The following is a 16,931-nucleotide window of genomic DNA, read 5'->3' as shown; positions in this document are numbered from 1 at the left end:
AATACTTAAAAGAAATAGGTTATATCTTGCTAATAAAACACATGGCGGCAGAGAAGGCAGATACTTTTTTTTTACATTAAACCATGCAGTGTCGGTGGCAGGTTAACCAGTAAATGATTGGCTTGTACAAGAAGATAAAATTGATGTCACTTTATTATTCTACTACTACTTAAGAACAAGAAGTCAGAGAAGTTACATACAATGTTTACAGTAGGAAACAACTTTACTTTCTTATAATTAGTCTGTTTTTGAAAATACATGATGTGTGAGTTGTAGTTGAAGCCAGTACATTAACCCATGTTCTGGAAAACTGCTTACATTTGAACTTCTGTATAATTGCCTGGTCTGCATGGCTCCAATGTGAAATTTACAGGATAATGTAATAATATTAGTAACCATGTAGAACAATACAAACTTATCTAGTCACAGTTGCCAATGCATTTCAAGGTTCAACTTAAAGTTGACATTTGGAGTTTCGTCACTTGCTGTTGAAGCTAATAACGCACTACTAAAATGATTGACGTCAGTATTACTTTATTGTGGCTTCTGTGATAGTGTTGATTTACAAGTAAGATGGACTAAGTGTCTAAAAATGCACCCAAAGCAACTTGGCAAGAACTCAAGAGGTGAACTTAGTAATATGTAACACACAGAAAATGCTGGAGGAACTCAGCAGGCCAGGCAGCATCTATGAAAAAGAGTATAATTGACATTTCGGGCTGAAATCCTTAATAATATGCCGGGTCCTACCATATCCATCAACTACAAGTGTGGACTACACTTTCCTAACCTGTATGCTACTACACAAACACACCGATGTAGTGTTTATTTCAATGCCCCCAGCAGTTGTCTAAATTACACCTATACAGTACAGGAAAGGATGGTTTTATATTTTCTATTCACAAGATTTATCCCCAATATGGTAAAGTAAATAACTTTGCAATAATGTACAACAAATTGTGTCTCCCTTTCTTGTATACATTGTAATTGCAAAACACTGATAAGCCTCCCTATAAATTCACCCAGGATATTAGACTTTCTTTTCAGAACCAGCACTACTGCTCTCTGACGTCTATGCTTTACAGGGACATACGATAGTAAAAGTTCTGCCATTTTCACCAGGTAACTGCCAATTTTATGACAAGTAGACCCAAGATATTCAAGATGATGTCTTATGAACTAACTATTGTGTCCTTCCTTGTGAAAGGATATATGGTGGTCCTTAATAAATTTTGAATAAGAGATGTGCTACACAAAAGACATCTACTCCAGTTTTAAAGAAGTGTTAACCTAAAACACAGCTTTTTTACCAGCACACTACCAGAGGCCTAAAAGAATGAATTTAAACCTTACCGTTGGAGGGTGAATAGGATCGGCCAGGCTTCTCCTGGGCTGTCTTCTGTATTTTCCGTGTGGCCCACTAAAAAATGCAAACAGCACTTTGATCAGTTGCAGGTCCATGTGACCCTCAGATTTCAATTATACATTACCATTCCACAGATTACTACTCCTGTGTTATTCACATGCAATAGTGAAAATACCAACCAGGTCTTCTCATTGTGAAGCTAATCAGCTACATACTTTCTTCCATAAACTAGTGTGACTGAGAGTGTTGATGGGGTGAAGTAATGGCAGGAGAGTGCAAGGTGGATTGGTGTGTGACATAGGAGTTGGACTGCAACCAATTGCTGAGCGGGACTAAGTGAAGACAGCTACCTTTTCAATCAGGTCCACACTCAAGATTCAAAAGGCAGAACTTCGGAGCAATTTTTTCCGGAGATGGACTGTGACCAATTGCTGAGCAGAATTCATTAGAAAGGGCGAAAAAGAATAGTGCTGAGTGGTCCTGTAGGCATACCCCTCAATAAGTATTACAGTTTAGATACTGTTGAGGGGTGTGACCTACTGGGGGGAGCCACAGCAACCTGGTCTCTGACACTGAGTCAGGTGCTGTGATTCCAGAGAGCAGAGAGGTGAAGAGGACTGCAGTGGTGATAGGAAGTTCCAGAGTCAGAGGAACAGAGATGAGATTCTGTGGGTGCAACAGAGACACCTGGATGGCATGTTACCTCCCAGGTGCCAGGGTCCGGGGATGTCTTGGATCGGGTCCACAGCATTCACAAAGGAGGAGGGTGAGCAGCCAGAAGTCCTGGTACAAATTGACACCAATGACATAGGTAGAAAAAGTGAAGAGAGTTTTCAGGGAGCTAGGTAGACAGCTGAAAAACAGGACCACCAGGTTAGTAATCTCTGGATTGCTACCCATGCCACATGCCAGTGAGGGTAAGAATAGGACAATCTAGCAGGTAAATATGTGGCTGAGGAACTGGTGCGAGGGCAGGGGTTCAGATTTACATATCATTGGGATCTCTTCTGTATACAAAGCGGACGGATTACAGCTGAACCCAAGGGTGACCAATATCCTTGCAGGCAGTTTTGCTAGCGTCATTCAGCAGGGTTTAATCTAATTTGGCGGGATGATAGGAAGCAGAGTGATAGCACTGAGGATGGGGTAATTGGTTTACAAATAGTGGTAGAGTGCAGTGAGACTGCTAGCAAGGAGAGGCTGATGAAAGGGGAAAAGTTCAGTCAACAGGATGAGTTGCAATATAAAAGGAAGACAAAATTGAAAAGGGTGAACACAGGATTGAAGGTGTTACATTTGAATGCACACAGTATATGGATAAGGTAGATGATCTTGTAGCACGGTTACAGATTGGCATGTATGATGTTGTGGGCATCACTGAATCAAGGCTGAAAGAGGATCACAGCTGGGAGTTTAACATCCAAGGATACATATTGTATCAAAAGGACAAGCAGGTAGGCAGAGGGGAAGGTGTGGCTCTGTTGGTAAAAAAAATAAAGTCAAATCATTAGAAAGAAGTGACATAGGGTCGACAGATGTTGAATCATTGTGGGTACAGCTAAGAAACTGCAAGGATAAAAAGACCCTAATACAGGGTCCCAAAGAGTAATGAGGATGTTGGCTACAAATTGCAAAGGGAAATAGAAAATGCATGCCAAAAGTTATCATAGTCATGTGGGATTTCAATATGGTGGTAGATTGGGAAAATCAGGTTTGTGCTGGATTCCAAGAGGGAGACTTTCTAGAAAGCCTATGAAATGGCATTATAGAGCAGAATGTGGTTGAGCACACTAAGAGATCAGCTAATCTAGTGTTGTGCAATGAACCAGAATTGATTAGAGAGCTTAAGGTAAAGAAACCCTTAGCACCAAGTGATCATGATATGGTAGAATTCACCTTGCAATTTGAGAAGAAGAAGCTAAAGTCAGATGTATCAGTATACTATGGAGAAAAGGGAACTATAGAGGCACGAGATAGGAGCTGGTCAAAACTGATGATACCAGAACAGCAACAACTGGAAGTTTTGGATGCATTTCAGAAGGCACAGGATATATACATCTCAAAGAGGAAGAACTATTCTAAAGACAAGATGACACAACCATTGCTAACAAGAGAAGTCAAAGCCAACACAAAAGCCAAAGAGAGGCTAAATAATAGAGCAAAAATTAGTGGGAAGTTAGAGAATTGGGAAGCTTTTAAAAACCATCAGAAGGCAAGAGTGGATATTGGAACACTGGAAAATGACATGTGAAAGGTAGTAATGGGGGACAATGAAATGGCAGATGAACTGAATATGTATTTTGCCACAGTCTTCACTATAGAAGACACTAGTAATATGCCAAAGGTTTGAGAGTATCAGGGATCAGAAGTCTGCAAAGTTGCTGTTACTAGGGAAAAGGTTCTTGGGAAACTAAAATGTCCGAAGGTAGATTAAGTCACCTGGACCAGCTGGTATACACTCCAGAATTCTGAAAGAGGTGGCTGAAGGGATAGTGGAGGCATTAGTTATTTTCTTTCCAGAATCAATTGATTCTGGTATGGTTCCAGAGGAATGAAAAATTGCAAATGTCACTCCACTCTTCAGGAAGGGAGAGAGGCAGAAGAAAGGAAATTACAAGTCAGTTAGTCTGACTTCAGTGGTTGGGAAGATGTTGGAGTAGATGGTTAAGGATATGGCTTCAGGGTACTTGGAGGCAAGATAAAATAGGCCATTGTCAGCATGGTCTCCTTAAGGAAAAATATTGCCTAACAAATCTGTTGGGATTCTTCAAAGAAGTAATGAGAAGAATAGACAGGTGAATCAGTGGATGTTGTATACTTGGATTTTCACAAAGCGTTTGACAAAGTGCAACACATGAGACTGCTTAAAAAGTTAAGAGCCTATGGTATCACAGGAAAGATACTAGAATGGATAAAGCAGTGGCTGATTGGCAAGAGGCAAAGAGTGGGAATAAAGGGAGCCTTTTCTGGATGGCTGCCAGTGACTAGTGGTGTTCCACTGGGGTCTGTGTTGGGACTGATCCTTTTTATGTTATATATCAATGATTTGGAAGACGGACTTGATGGCTTTGTGGCAAAATTTGTGGATGATATGTAGGTGGAGGGACAGATAGTTTTGAGGAAGTTGAGAGGATACAGAAGGACTTAGACAGATTAGGAGAAGAGGCAGATAGAATACATTGTCGGGAAGTGTATATTTATGCACTTTGGTAGAAGAAATAAAAGAGTAGACCATTTTCTAAGTGGAGAGAATACTAAAAAATCAGAGGAGCAAACTGATTTGGGAGTCCTCCTGCAGGATTCCCTAAAGATAATTTGCAGGTTGAATCGATGGTGAGGTAGGTAAATGGAATGTTGGCATTCATTTGAAGAAGATTAGAATATAAAAGCAAGGATGTAATGTTGAGACTTTATAAAGCACTGGGGAGGCCTCACTTGGAATATTATGAGCAATTTTGAGCCCCTTACCTAAGAATGGATGTGCTGACATTGGAGAGGGTTCAAAGGAGGTTCACAAAAAATGATACTGGCATTTAAAGGCTTGTCATATAAAGAGTGTTTGACAGCTCTGGGCCTCTACTCACTGGAATTCAAATGATGGATGAGGGATGACTTTATTGAACTTAACAAATTTTGAACAGCCTTGAAAGAGTGGATGTTTCCTATGGTGAGGGAGTCCAAGACCAGAGAATCGCCTCAGAATAGAAGCTTGTCATGTTAGAACGGTGATGAGGAGGAATTTCTTCATCCCAGAGAATCATGAATCTGTGGAATTTGTTGCCACAGGCAGCTGTGGAGGCCAAGTCATTGGGTATATTTAAGGCAGAGGTTGACAGAGTCTTAATTAGTCAGAACATGATGGGATATGGGGAGATGGTAGGAGATTGGGGCTGAGAGGGAAAATGGATCAGCCATATTGAAATGGTTGAGAAGACTTGATGGGCCAAATTGCTTAATTCTGCTCCTGTATCTTATGGCCATGGTCTCATACTAGTTTAAGTTGTGTATGGTGGTATAGGGAGAGGTGTTTGCTTTCACTTGCAGGGGCTTGTTGTTGCAAATAGCGTATGTGCCTCTGTAAAATAATCCATACACTCTCCAACTTTCTCTTTCATCTTGACTATTTAGAAACATAGAAACATAGAAAACCTACAGCACAATACAGGCCTTTTGGCCCACAAAGTTGTGCCGAACATGTCCCTACCTTAGAAATTACTAGGCTTACCTATAGCCCTCTATTTTTCTAAGCTTCATGTACCCATCCAAAAGTCTCTTAAAAGACCCTATCGTATCTGCCTCCACCACCATTGCCAGCAGCCCATTCCACGCACTCACTACAATCTGCATAAAAAACTTACCCCTGACATCTCCTCTGCACCTACTCCCCAGCACCTTAAACCTGTGTCCTCTTGTGGCAACCATTTCAGCCCTGGGAAAAAGCCTCTGACTATCCACATGATCAATCACTCTCATCATCTTATCCACCTCTATGAGGTCACCTCTCATCCTCCTTCGCTTCAAGGAGAAAAGGCCAAGTTCACTCAACTTGTTTTCATAAGGCATGCTGCCCAAACCAGGTTTGAGATTGGTCTGTAAATCCTTGTAAATCTCCTCTGCACCCTTTCTATGGTTTCCACATCTTTCCTGTGGTGAGGCAACCAGAACTGAGCACAGTACTCCAAGTGGGGTCTGACCAGCATCCTATATAGCTGCAACATTACCTCTCAACTCTTAAACTCAATCCCACGATTGATGAACGCCAATACACCATACACCTTCTTAACCACAGAGTCAACCTGCACATTGCTTTGAGCGTCCTATGGACTCGGACCCCAAGATCCCTCCGATCCTCCACACTGCCAAGAGTCTTACCATTAATACTATATTCTGCCATCATACTTGACCTACCAAAATGAACCACTTCACACTTATCCAGGTTGAACTCCATCTGCCACTTTTTGGCTCAGTTTGGCATCCTATCAATGTCCCGCTGTAACCTCTGAAAGCCCTCCAAACTATCCACAACACCTCCAACATTTGTGTCATCAGCAAACTTATTAACCCATCCCTCCACTTCCTCATCCAGGTCATTTATAAAAATCACGAGGAGTAAGGGTCCCAGAACAGATCCCTGAGGCACACCACTGGTCACTGACCTCCATACAGAATATGACCCGTCTACAACCACTCTTTGCCTTCTGTGGGCAAGCCAGTTCTGGATCCACAAAGCAATGTCCCCTTGGATCCCATGCCTCCTTACTTTCTCAGTAAGCCTTGCATGGGGTACATTGTCAAATGCACTGGTTTAGTCCTGCTTTAAAAAATATTTACTCTCCTAACATCAAAAAGAATAAAAGAAATCAAAGACACTAATCTGTGCCACATAATGAACTATACTGCATCTTTAGTGGGTTATTCGACTTATACACAGACCAATCTCAAGTTTATTTCAATCTGAATTATGCCATTATCAAATGTCAATCACAACATTACATCCTACTCCCCTGCTGCTCTCCCACAACATAAAGGGCTGAAAGATTTAATAGGATAGCCATTGAATGCTATGATTCATAGTCCTGAAGTCTGTTCCTGCATTGAAAGTTTAAAGTAAACTGCCAATATGTCAAGAGAAAAATACAGCAAGATTATTCAAGGTTATTTTCCCTTTTCAGAGTTATCAAAGCATTTGAAAGATTGAAATGTAATTTTCTTATAAACATTATACAAGGCTAAAACTGTATCTCAGTGGCAATCACTGTTCTAGAAGGGTTTATAACAAATGTCTACTTTGGAAGGAAATTTCTTTTACCCAAGTAGAAATATGAAAAACTAAATGCAAAGAACACCATGTTGCAACAAGAAGAGACAAGTGTAAAATTACTTCCACCCACTTGTTACAACATGCTTCCCCAGTATTTATTTTTTGTTTTCATTTGCTCTACTTACTTCAATTATATCACAAGGATACAGTGGGAGAGGGGAGGTTAGAGAGGAAGGATGAGATGGGGTTTGGAAAATGTGGGAGATGGGGGTTAATGTGGAAATAAAAACAAGGAACAGCTGGAATGCAGGGCAGCATAATATCATAGCAAGGATCTCTTCTCAGCCAACATCCACTCACATTGCCTGGTGCCTAACTCAAGGTATTTAAGAGAGCTTGGTAGCCAACCATTCTCCACCCTGTGAAATCTGCAAATGCAACAAGGGATGCCCATTGGACTGGAGTTACAAACAGTTTGGTTCCACACCACACAAACCTAATAACCTACATGAACAATATCAGTTTACTGCACGTAACTGAATCTTTTTAAATATCATTAAGTAAAAAATTAAGTTCTTTCCTACAAAAAGGGGCTGCACAAATCTGAAATGTACCAAGAGAGAAACAGAAGGTGAAATGAACAATAAATGTACAGCAGTCTCGAACTGACAAACTTCATGTTTCTAATAGTACCAATGTAAATTCAAACAAACTTACCAATTAAGAAATATCTGTCAACAATATTTTCATTCAATATCAGTTCCATTAAAAAAAAACTTCCCATTATCTGCAATGTGGCCCCAACTATCTACTTTGATGTAAATGCACTGGATGATCAGACAGAAAGGTATGTATCCAACCTGCCTAATGACATTAAGATAGGGACACTGGATCTAAAGAGATTGAGGACATCATGCAAACACATCATTGCAATAGCATGAATAGATGCAGAAAATAAACTGATATATTAGTTTATGATTGTCACACATACTATCCAGACACATAACTTCATCACATCAGTACATCGAGGTAGTACAAGAGGAAAGCAGTAACAGAATGCAGAATAGAGTTCGAAGTAAATTTATTATCAAAAGTGCACATGTCACCATATACAATCCTGAGATTCATTTTCTGTGTAGCAATACCTACATCAGGCTGTTGTTTATTGACTACAGCTCAGCATTCAACACAATCATGCCTCAGTTCTAATCAACAAGCTCCAAAACCTGGGCCTCTCTACCTCCCTCTGCCAGTGGACTTCCTCACCAGGAGACCACAGTCTGTACAGATCGGCAATAGCATCTCCTTTGGGCTGACAACCAACACTGGCTCACCTCAAGGATGTATGCTTAACCCACTGCTATAACTCCTTCTACACTCATGACTGCACAATTAGGCACAGCTCAAATGCCATCTATAAATTTGCCGATGACACAACTATGTTGGCAGAATTTCAGATGGTGATGAGGAGGAGTACAGGAGCAAGACTGATTAACTGGTTGAGTGGTGTTGCAACACCAACCTTGCCCTCAAAGTCAGTAAGATCTCGGAATTGACTGTGGTCATCAGGAAGGGGATGTCAAGGAACACACATCAGCCCTCAGCGAAGGGTCAGCAGTTTCAGGTTCCTGGGTGTCAACATCTCTGAAGATCTATCCTGAGCCTAACATATTAATGCAATTACAAAGAAGGCACAACAGTAGCTATATTTTCTTAGGTGTTTGGGGATACTTGATATGTCACCAAGGACTCCAGCAACTTTCTACAGATGTACAATGGAGAGCTTTCTAACTGCTTGTATGGCGTGTGGTATGGAGGGGTCACTGCACAGGAAGAGAAAAAGCTGCAGAAATTTGTAAGCTCAGTCGGTTCTATCGCAGGTACTAGCCTCCCCAGCTTTGAGGACACCTAAAATCGATGCCTCAGAAAGATGGGATCCATCATTAAGGACCCAGGACTTGCCCTCTTCACATTGCTGCCGTCCAGGAGCCTGAAGACAAATACAATGTTTCAGGACCAGCTTTGTCCCCGCCACCTTCGGATTTCTGAATGGACAGTGAACCCATGAACACTGCCTCACTATTTTTGCTCTCTCTTTGCACCACTTAGTTTTTTTTAGCTGTACTTCTTATTGTAATTTATCAATTTTAATTATGTATTGCAATGTACTGTTGCTGCACAACAACAAACTGCGTGACATATGGCAGTGACATTAAACCTGATTCTGATTATTGATTCTTTATATGTCACAGCTGTATAAAACCTTTATTAGAACACATCTGGACCAGGGCATTCTATTCTAGACAACACAGAAAGGATAGACTTGGAAGGAATGCATTGTAAATTTACCATTGGTTAAATTATGAGCAATTATACAACCTGGCACTTAAATAATTGGAATTTAAATAAGGAATAATTTGATTGAATACATTTCAAGGGAACTGAAAGTATACAGAGCAATCATGCTGTAAAAGAGTTCAGAATTAGGGAATTCTGTCCAGGAATTACAGACAGGTGTAAACATTAGAAGGAGCTTCAAGCAGAAAAAGGTGATAGAATTCCAATTTTATATTTTATAAATGGCTTGGTCAATTGTAAATATTAATGGTTATCAATTAAAATTGAATTAAGGTGATATGAAAAAAAGTCTGTAGTTAAATCACTATCAGCAGCCTTGAAGGATAAAATCACCATTGACATTTTTAAGAACTGATCTTCAAATTAAACATATTTTGTTTAACATGTTAAACAAAAGCACTTACCTCAAGTGTCTTGACCAGAATCTTCATGTAAAGTTCTGTTATTCCCAATGAAACACCAAACATGGCAGGCAACATAATGAGAGTAATCCCTAGGATCAGCCATATTGACAGCACCTTCAACACAAGTCCCCCAAGCCCCTCCATCGACAGCGGCACCGAGGTCTGTGTCCTGCCCTGAAGATCACACAAGTTAAAAGCAAGTTGAAGACCTTCAGGAATGGGACACACTCCTGCACACACAAATGCTATGAGTTTAATATCCCAGATCTGTCTGCACAAAAACTTATGGCACCCTTCACCTAAAACATCCCAAATGCTTCACATTGCGAACATTAGATCAAATCTAGCACTGAGTCACTTGATTAAATCTGGGTGAAAGATTTTACGGAGCTGCTCAAATAATTTTTTTTTAAATTCTGAGGATGCTGTAGTAGTTTAAACCTAGAAAGTTGAAAAGAAACAGTGACAGAAGGGTGAAAATAAAGGCTATACAACAGATGAGAAAAGGAGAAACTTCTCATATAATTAGTTACCACACAGAAGGAAGCCATTCAGCCTATCAAGTTGATGTTAGCTCAGAGTAATCCTATGCCTTCACTAATTTACCCGTAATCCATTTGGCCACAATGGTATCAACTTCCTCCAGCTTCTGCCGCCCACTTACACCGAAGGCAATTTACAGTCGCTGCTTACAAAGCCGCACATCTTTGGGATGTGGAACAAAACTGAACCCTTTGAATAAACCCCACATTGACAACAGCACAGGTCAGGACTGAGCCTCAATCACCTCTGGTGTGGAGTAGCGGCTCTACTTGCTATGTCACTGTGATACAAAGAACTTGGAGCACCCGTTTTAAAGCAGGTTGCGTTAACAAGGTGAAGTCAAGCCCCAATACTGTGCAAGAGAAAGCACTGAAAGTTGACAAAACACTGCTATTTACCGTAGACCTCGGGACTCGTACTCATACCAATACAGGAATGAACCTCAACACTGTTTAAAGGGAACCTACGATACCTTTGCTTCCCAATATGGCAGGAGCGGAAAGCCACACAGTAAACCACCCTCGTGGAAACTGGATGATAAAATGTATATGCACCCCAAAGATCACTGGAGACCTGGGAGGAATCTACCCCAAACCAATAGGGATTTGCCCATCGCGGTGGGAGTCATATACTGGGGGGTATGCCCAGCCCATTGTGCATTTCTGACACAAACAAGAGAAAATCTGCAGATGCTGGAAATCTGAGCAACACACAAAGTGCTGGAGGAACTCAGCAGGCCCGGCAGCATCTATAGTAAAGAGTACAGTCAAGATTTCGGGCCGAAGCCCTTCGGCTGTCAGGTCTGCGGAGTCCCTCCAGCATTTTGTGAGGAATCCTGACAGCCCACTTCTCTTATCACCATTGGGAGAAAAGGGATGTACCACCCATCAACACACCGACCGGAACAGTGACTGCACCGTATCTTGGAACCAGCTCCCCTCCCCGATGACAAGTGGCAGCGCTCTCTGACAAGCGGTTGCCGCGGGGAATGGCTAAAACGATCCAATTTTGCCAATTAAAATGAGCCTTGCTACAGGACGAATGGATCACAGGCAGGCTCAGGCTCAGGCTCGGGCTCCGGCTCCGGCTCCGGCTCCGGCTCTTGGCATTCTTGCTCCGGTTTTGCTTCCTATTCCTTTCTCTCACTCCGGACCCAGACTAGGTCTTCAACCTCACTACGGGCTCGGTCCTAGACCTACTCCGACTCCCGACCCTCCAATACACTCCCTTCGCTCGCTCCAAAACCGGATCGGTTTCTTACTCCGGGTTTACTCGAGTCCAGAGTTCATCGGCTTCTTACCCCGCCCATCCGGAACTCCCAACTCGTTAGTTTCCCGTCACTCCCGGACTTACCGAGGCTCAGCAAAACCAGCAATGAGAGTGGAGTTCGGGAGCCTAGGGAGTGGGTGACTGTGCTGAGAGCCGAACATACCAGTGATCCTGTCGCTAACTCCCGTTTGATTTTCTCGGTAATTTAAACTCCTCCGTTCTGTTTGTCTACGTTTTCTACGAACACATTGTCACTCAGTCTTGCAGTTCTGATAATGTTCTTTCACATTCGCGCGCACACACACACACCAACCACCAACCCCCCACCCCCAGCGGCGGTGTAGTGGCATCAGCACTGGATTGCGAGGCGAATGATCTAGCGTTTGAATCCGTCCGGCTCCCTGTTGGGTTGCGCTAGCAATTTGGCCTCGTAGAAAATAGACCATGCTAATGAAACAGCAAAACTGCCGCGAGGCGAGATGAGGCAACATACCGTATATAATACAGTAAAGTGAGTTGACCCAATGTAAAGTAAAATCAGAATTGGGGAGCCGTGGTTTAGATACTGGCCAGATGGCTTGGCCAATATTTTCTTTATGTCCATCCAACACCATCAAACATATAGTTATATATTCCCTTGTACATAACGTACCCATCACATTTCCATTTCTCAGAATAATTGGCAGGTATACCATATGAGATACCATATAAAGGCAAATTCCTTTAACTAGACCTTAGATATCACCACGTACAGATCAGTTTGACTCCCAATGAGAAAAAAGATAGAGAGATGTTTGCATTTCATTATAAAATGTCAACTCCTTTTACATATTGTTGGAAGATAATCATTTAATGCCAGTTCATAATTTATCTTGCAAGTGTAGATCTCCAGCACCAAAATACATCAATCCCTGTAGCAAAAGATACTCCCTGTAGAGTAAGGAATTCTGGTGTTTTACTCAGACTGATGTGCCAGTAGATTATGTTATTCACTTGACCCTTTTGAGACTGTACTCCAAGGTGGTGAAGACTGCATGTTTTGAAAAATGTGTCAGATAAGCCTTGGTAAACTGACGCAGAGTATTTTGTAGATGATGCATATTGCAATCATAATAGTGGAAAGAGCAAGTTTTCAGAGGTGGGATGTCAATCAATCTAGATACTACCTTTCCTGTATGGTGTTGAGCTCCTTGAGTGTTGTTATATTAATTCAGTGAAGTGAAAAGTAAGAATTCATACTCCTAAACTATACCCTCTCATTGACAGAAACCCTCTGTCAAGTCAGAAGCTGAGGATCACAGTGTAGAATAATCAAAAGCTGACTTGTTCTTGCAGCAACAATAACTATGTGGTTAGTCCAGATTGGTTCCTAGTCAATTGTGATCCCAGATTGTTAAAGCTGGATGCTCAGTTATAGCAACACCATTGAGTGACACAAATCTTACATCACATCATGCCTCAGTGTTGTCCGTGCCATTTGATTGGGTCAATCAAAAGGAAGGAATCAAATTCATCAGAACAAATCCATCAGCTTAATTATACACTCCCTCCACCACCAATTCAACAAATCTCCATAATGGACATCATCGGCACCTTGCAAAGCAGCAACCCCTGCCACCTAGAAACTCAATGCACCAGACAAATAGGAACAAAACTATCTGCAGCATTACTCCAAATCACAAACCATTCCACTTGGAAATATATCACTGTCCCTTCATCAATGTTGCTTTAAAGTCAATATTGGTTTAAAATCCTGGGGCATCAGCACATGATATCTTCAACACAGAGACTGCAATGGTGAAGATTATATCTTACCACCATCCACATATGGCTAAGCAGGACAACTAATGCCAGCCTTAACACTACCAGTTGTATCCTATGAATCGATCTACAAAAATTATTCTCAAAAAAATAGTTTGAACTATTAAAGTTAAGAATATTACTTTAAATCAGAACAGGCAAAACATATAACTATCAATTTGAGAAAAATGAGAGAAAGAGCAGTTTCTCTCGCTCAGTAGTGTTTCACTGTTGATACACGCACATACCTGAACCTTCACCTGAAATTTCATCATTACTCATTTCTTTGGTGTTTATCTTGATGGTAATGAATATAAATAAAAATGTAAATACTAGATTTGCTGTATAATTTATACAGGTCACCGGGATAAATACGAATCAGTTTACTGTGTATTAAATAAATCAGGAGAAAGTGACTGAAACTGTTTGTCATTGTTAGTGTAAATGACGATGCTTTCTCTATCACAGAACCCATTGTAACACCAAAGGCAACTTGAATTGGCAACGTGCCGGCTATCTTCATATCTAAATATTTCTCAGTGTTTAGTGACCCATTATCTACAGTGGTGGTAAGATGTTTCCCCAGTCCTAATATTTGTGTATCACTGCAGAATTTTTACTGAATGTGGTTATAGCATTTCACTTGCAAAATCTTTTTTAATCCCAGTTGGTTACAATGTAGATTTTGTTTCCTAGCTATCCTTCTGTGTTTGAGATATTTGCATATAATTAATATGTTTTCCCTTCCTCCCTCCCTCCCCCCCCCCCCCCCCCCACAACACTTATTTTTCCTTTTCTTGGTTAATTACACAGTTCTGAGCTAAATGTTGTTCCCTTTTCATTAACATTGGGCATTTACAGAGCTAAATAAAGCAATTATTTGCATGGAAAGGCCCATTGCAAGGCAAACAATGGCTGAGACCTGAATATGGTTCAGACTTAGCTAACTCTTGCACCAATAAGCAATGTCAGCACATCATTGAATCCTGTAGAATTTATCACACAGTGGACAAAGAGTTAGTTGTCTTTGAACTTTTATAACTTTTATATGCCTAAACTGTAAAGTGCTATGAAAATGCCTGCTCCATATGTGGCCCTTCACAGTTGGTGTTACTCATTAATCAATTGCAGTGAATGTGGAAGCTCAGATGGGGCGGGAGATGCTTGATCTGGAAGGGTAGTTTGAATGTGATATTCCCCTTCCACTGTTTCCTTCCTACAGATAAACTTGAAGCTCTCGTTGCCATCCTAAATGTTGCTTTTTTCCTTTGAGCTATCATTAGCCAGGGACTCCTCTGACTCTAAGAGAAAATATGCTTTCTAAAGGAAGCTTTCAAATTATCCTTAAATTGTTCCCCTGTCCTGTGGTGACAAAGCTTGGATTACAATGTCTGGTCCAAGAGTCTACCATTGGGCAAATGAGGAATGCGATCCACTCATTAGAGCCAACTGCAATGAGGATCTTAATACTGGGATACCAGTCTGCGAGAGGATGCTCATAATGGTTCATGAATTCAAGCAGTGCACTTGGAGGATTTTGTGGTGGACTTATTGATACTTTGAGGTCCGTGGTATAGGTAGTCCATGATTCAGAAGTATACAGGGTTAACTGTAGACAGGAGCTTTGCAAGCATTGCTCGTTTCCTTTGTGCATTTTTTTTTCTTCAGACAGCACAAGGTTGTGTTGGCAGACTGTGATCAATGGTAAATTTCAACATTGTTGTCAGCTTTTGTTTAATAGGTGCTCCCAAGATATGGAAGACTGAGTGTAAATTTTCCAGGATCTCATGGCGGAACTTCATATTGAAGGGTGGTCTGATAGGGTGGGTTGGTAGGGGATATTTATTTTGTAGATGTTAGGTATAAGACCCATTTGTTGCTGCATGAACAAAGTCACCAGAGAGAAGTACTGGTACATATGAAGCAGTCTCATCATTTGACAAAATGAAATACAGGAGGCATCGTATTAAGACCCCTTCAGAGGGAAGAGGCCTGCTCAACCCAACACTACGTGACATTTTATATTCTGAGGATCAAAGGACAATTCTACATTTACAATTATCTACAATGCTTTCTTTGACCCACACATAACTCCCACACACCCCTCTTCGTACTCACACTCAGGACAATGCTAATCAACACTGTTTGGTCCTTCAATCAACCATTCTAAGAACCCATCATCCAGATCTGCATTTTTAATCTACAGTCTATCTCAGATCTGAAGATTGGTGGCTGAAAACATATACGTGCTATATGCCCTAACCCCAAAAAGGCCCTAACCTCATTCGCTCAAACACATCAGTAAACAAACCGATAACCAATTGGATCAAGTCCTCCAAAGGTGTACAAACACAAGCATTATCTTTGTCTTGTAACTTAATGACTGAAATTGAAGGACCTTGGTTGTGGCATCGAGGCAATGTAGGTTCTCCACTTGTCCTGTCAATTGGTTCCTGTGGTTCAATTCTCTCCAGTAGAAAGCTTATTGGAGGTAAAGTGGAGATTTGTGGCAAGAAAAATCCAGTTTCAGTGTAGGAGCAATGACAGAACCTTACTTGACACCAGTCCACACTGAGATTACGTGCCTTGAGAACTCAATGTTTAAGATGACAGCTCCATACCATCACATAGCAGAACCAAGTGAAGACAAATTTCCCAAACATACCACTTTAAATTGGCTGTAATTGCGTAATTGAGAGATAGAATCTGGGAGAACTGTGCGTCAAGTATTAATGAAGAGTTAGTGTAAATGGGTGATTGATGCCAGCATGGATTTGGTGAGCCAAAGAGTCTTTTTCTGTGCTGTGCAGTTCTGTGACTATGATTCAGTGACAGGCTTTTATGAAGTCAAGGAGGCCATGCTTCATGGTTGAGGAGCAGAAACTCAGGCCCTAGGAGGATAATAGAGAAGGGGAGTACTAAATTGGGACCTCTCTTGTCTCTGTTCTTGAAAATATGCATCTGATGTGTCCTGGCAAGTCCTTCTTCCCAGACGTGTGAGATGAAGTAGTGAATTGTGACAGAAGATCACTTTCAAAGTCAACTTTGAGTTTATTGTCATATGCACATAAATAGGTACAATGAAAAACTTTACTTGCAGCAGTATCACAGATACCCAGCATCATTTAAGCAACGTTCACAACTGAAACAAAAGTTAAACATAAACTATACATAGTTTTACAAGATAGAATCAAATTAAAACAAAATACAAAGTCTATTGTGGTACAAAGTGATCAAAGTGGTCATAGTATTGCTAAACTGCAGTGATTAAGGTTGTGCCAGTTGACTTGAGATAGAATAAACTTGTCAGTAAAGATACACTATGATTCTGAGGTTATGTTATTTTTCAGATTTCATATGACCTTTTAGTTGGTCCAAGCTGGTGTTACAGTCAGCCATTTGCTCTGCTTTGGAGTCAAGGCCATTCAAG

At 41.0% G+C, this 16,931-nt stretch overlaps 1 protein-coding gene across 10 annotated transcripts in view; it reads right to left on the bottom strand.

Moving 5' to 3' along the window:
• Positions 1–12,019, bottom strand: part of gpat3 (glycerol-3-phosphate acyltransferase 3) — a 64,971-nt gene extending 52,952 nt beyond the window's left edge. Inside the window, exons 1-3 of one of the 10 annotated variants that reach the window (XM_073042587.1) lie at positions 11,786–12,019; positions 9,890–10,063; positions 1,354–1,420 (exon numbers count right to left, since the gene is read on the bottom strand). In XM_073042587.1, the coding sequence (XP_072898688.1) occupies positions 1,354–1,420; positions 9,890–10,033 (211 nt within the window). In that variant the 5' untranslated portion in view covers positions 10,034–10,063; positions 11,786–12,019. The other 9 variants (XM_073042592.1, XM_073042589.1, XM_073042586.1 and 6 more) reach the window with 9 other exon arrangements.
• Between the last annotated feature and the right edge of the window lie 4,912 nt (positions 12,020–16,931).

This window comes from Hemitrygon akajei, chromosome 4 (genome assembly GCF_048418815.1).
Source record: "Hemitrygon akajei chromosome 4, sHemAka1.3, whole genome shotgun sequence".
In the NCBI taxonomy this organism is placed as follows: domain Eukaryota; kingdom Metazoa; phylum Chordata; class Chondrichthyes; order Myliobatiformes; family Dasyatidae; genus Hemitrygon; species Hemitrygon akajei.
Note: the sequence above shows the minus strand (reverse complement) of the source record. Positions and strands in the feature narration are given on the sequence as shown.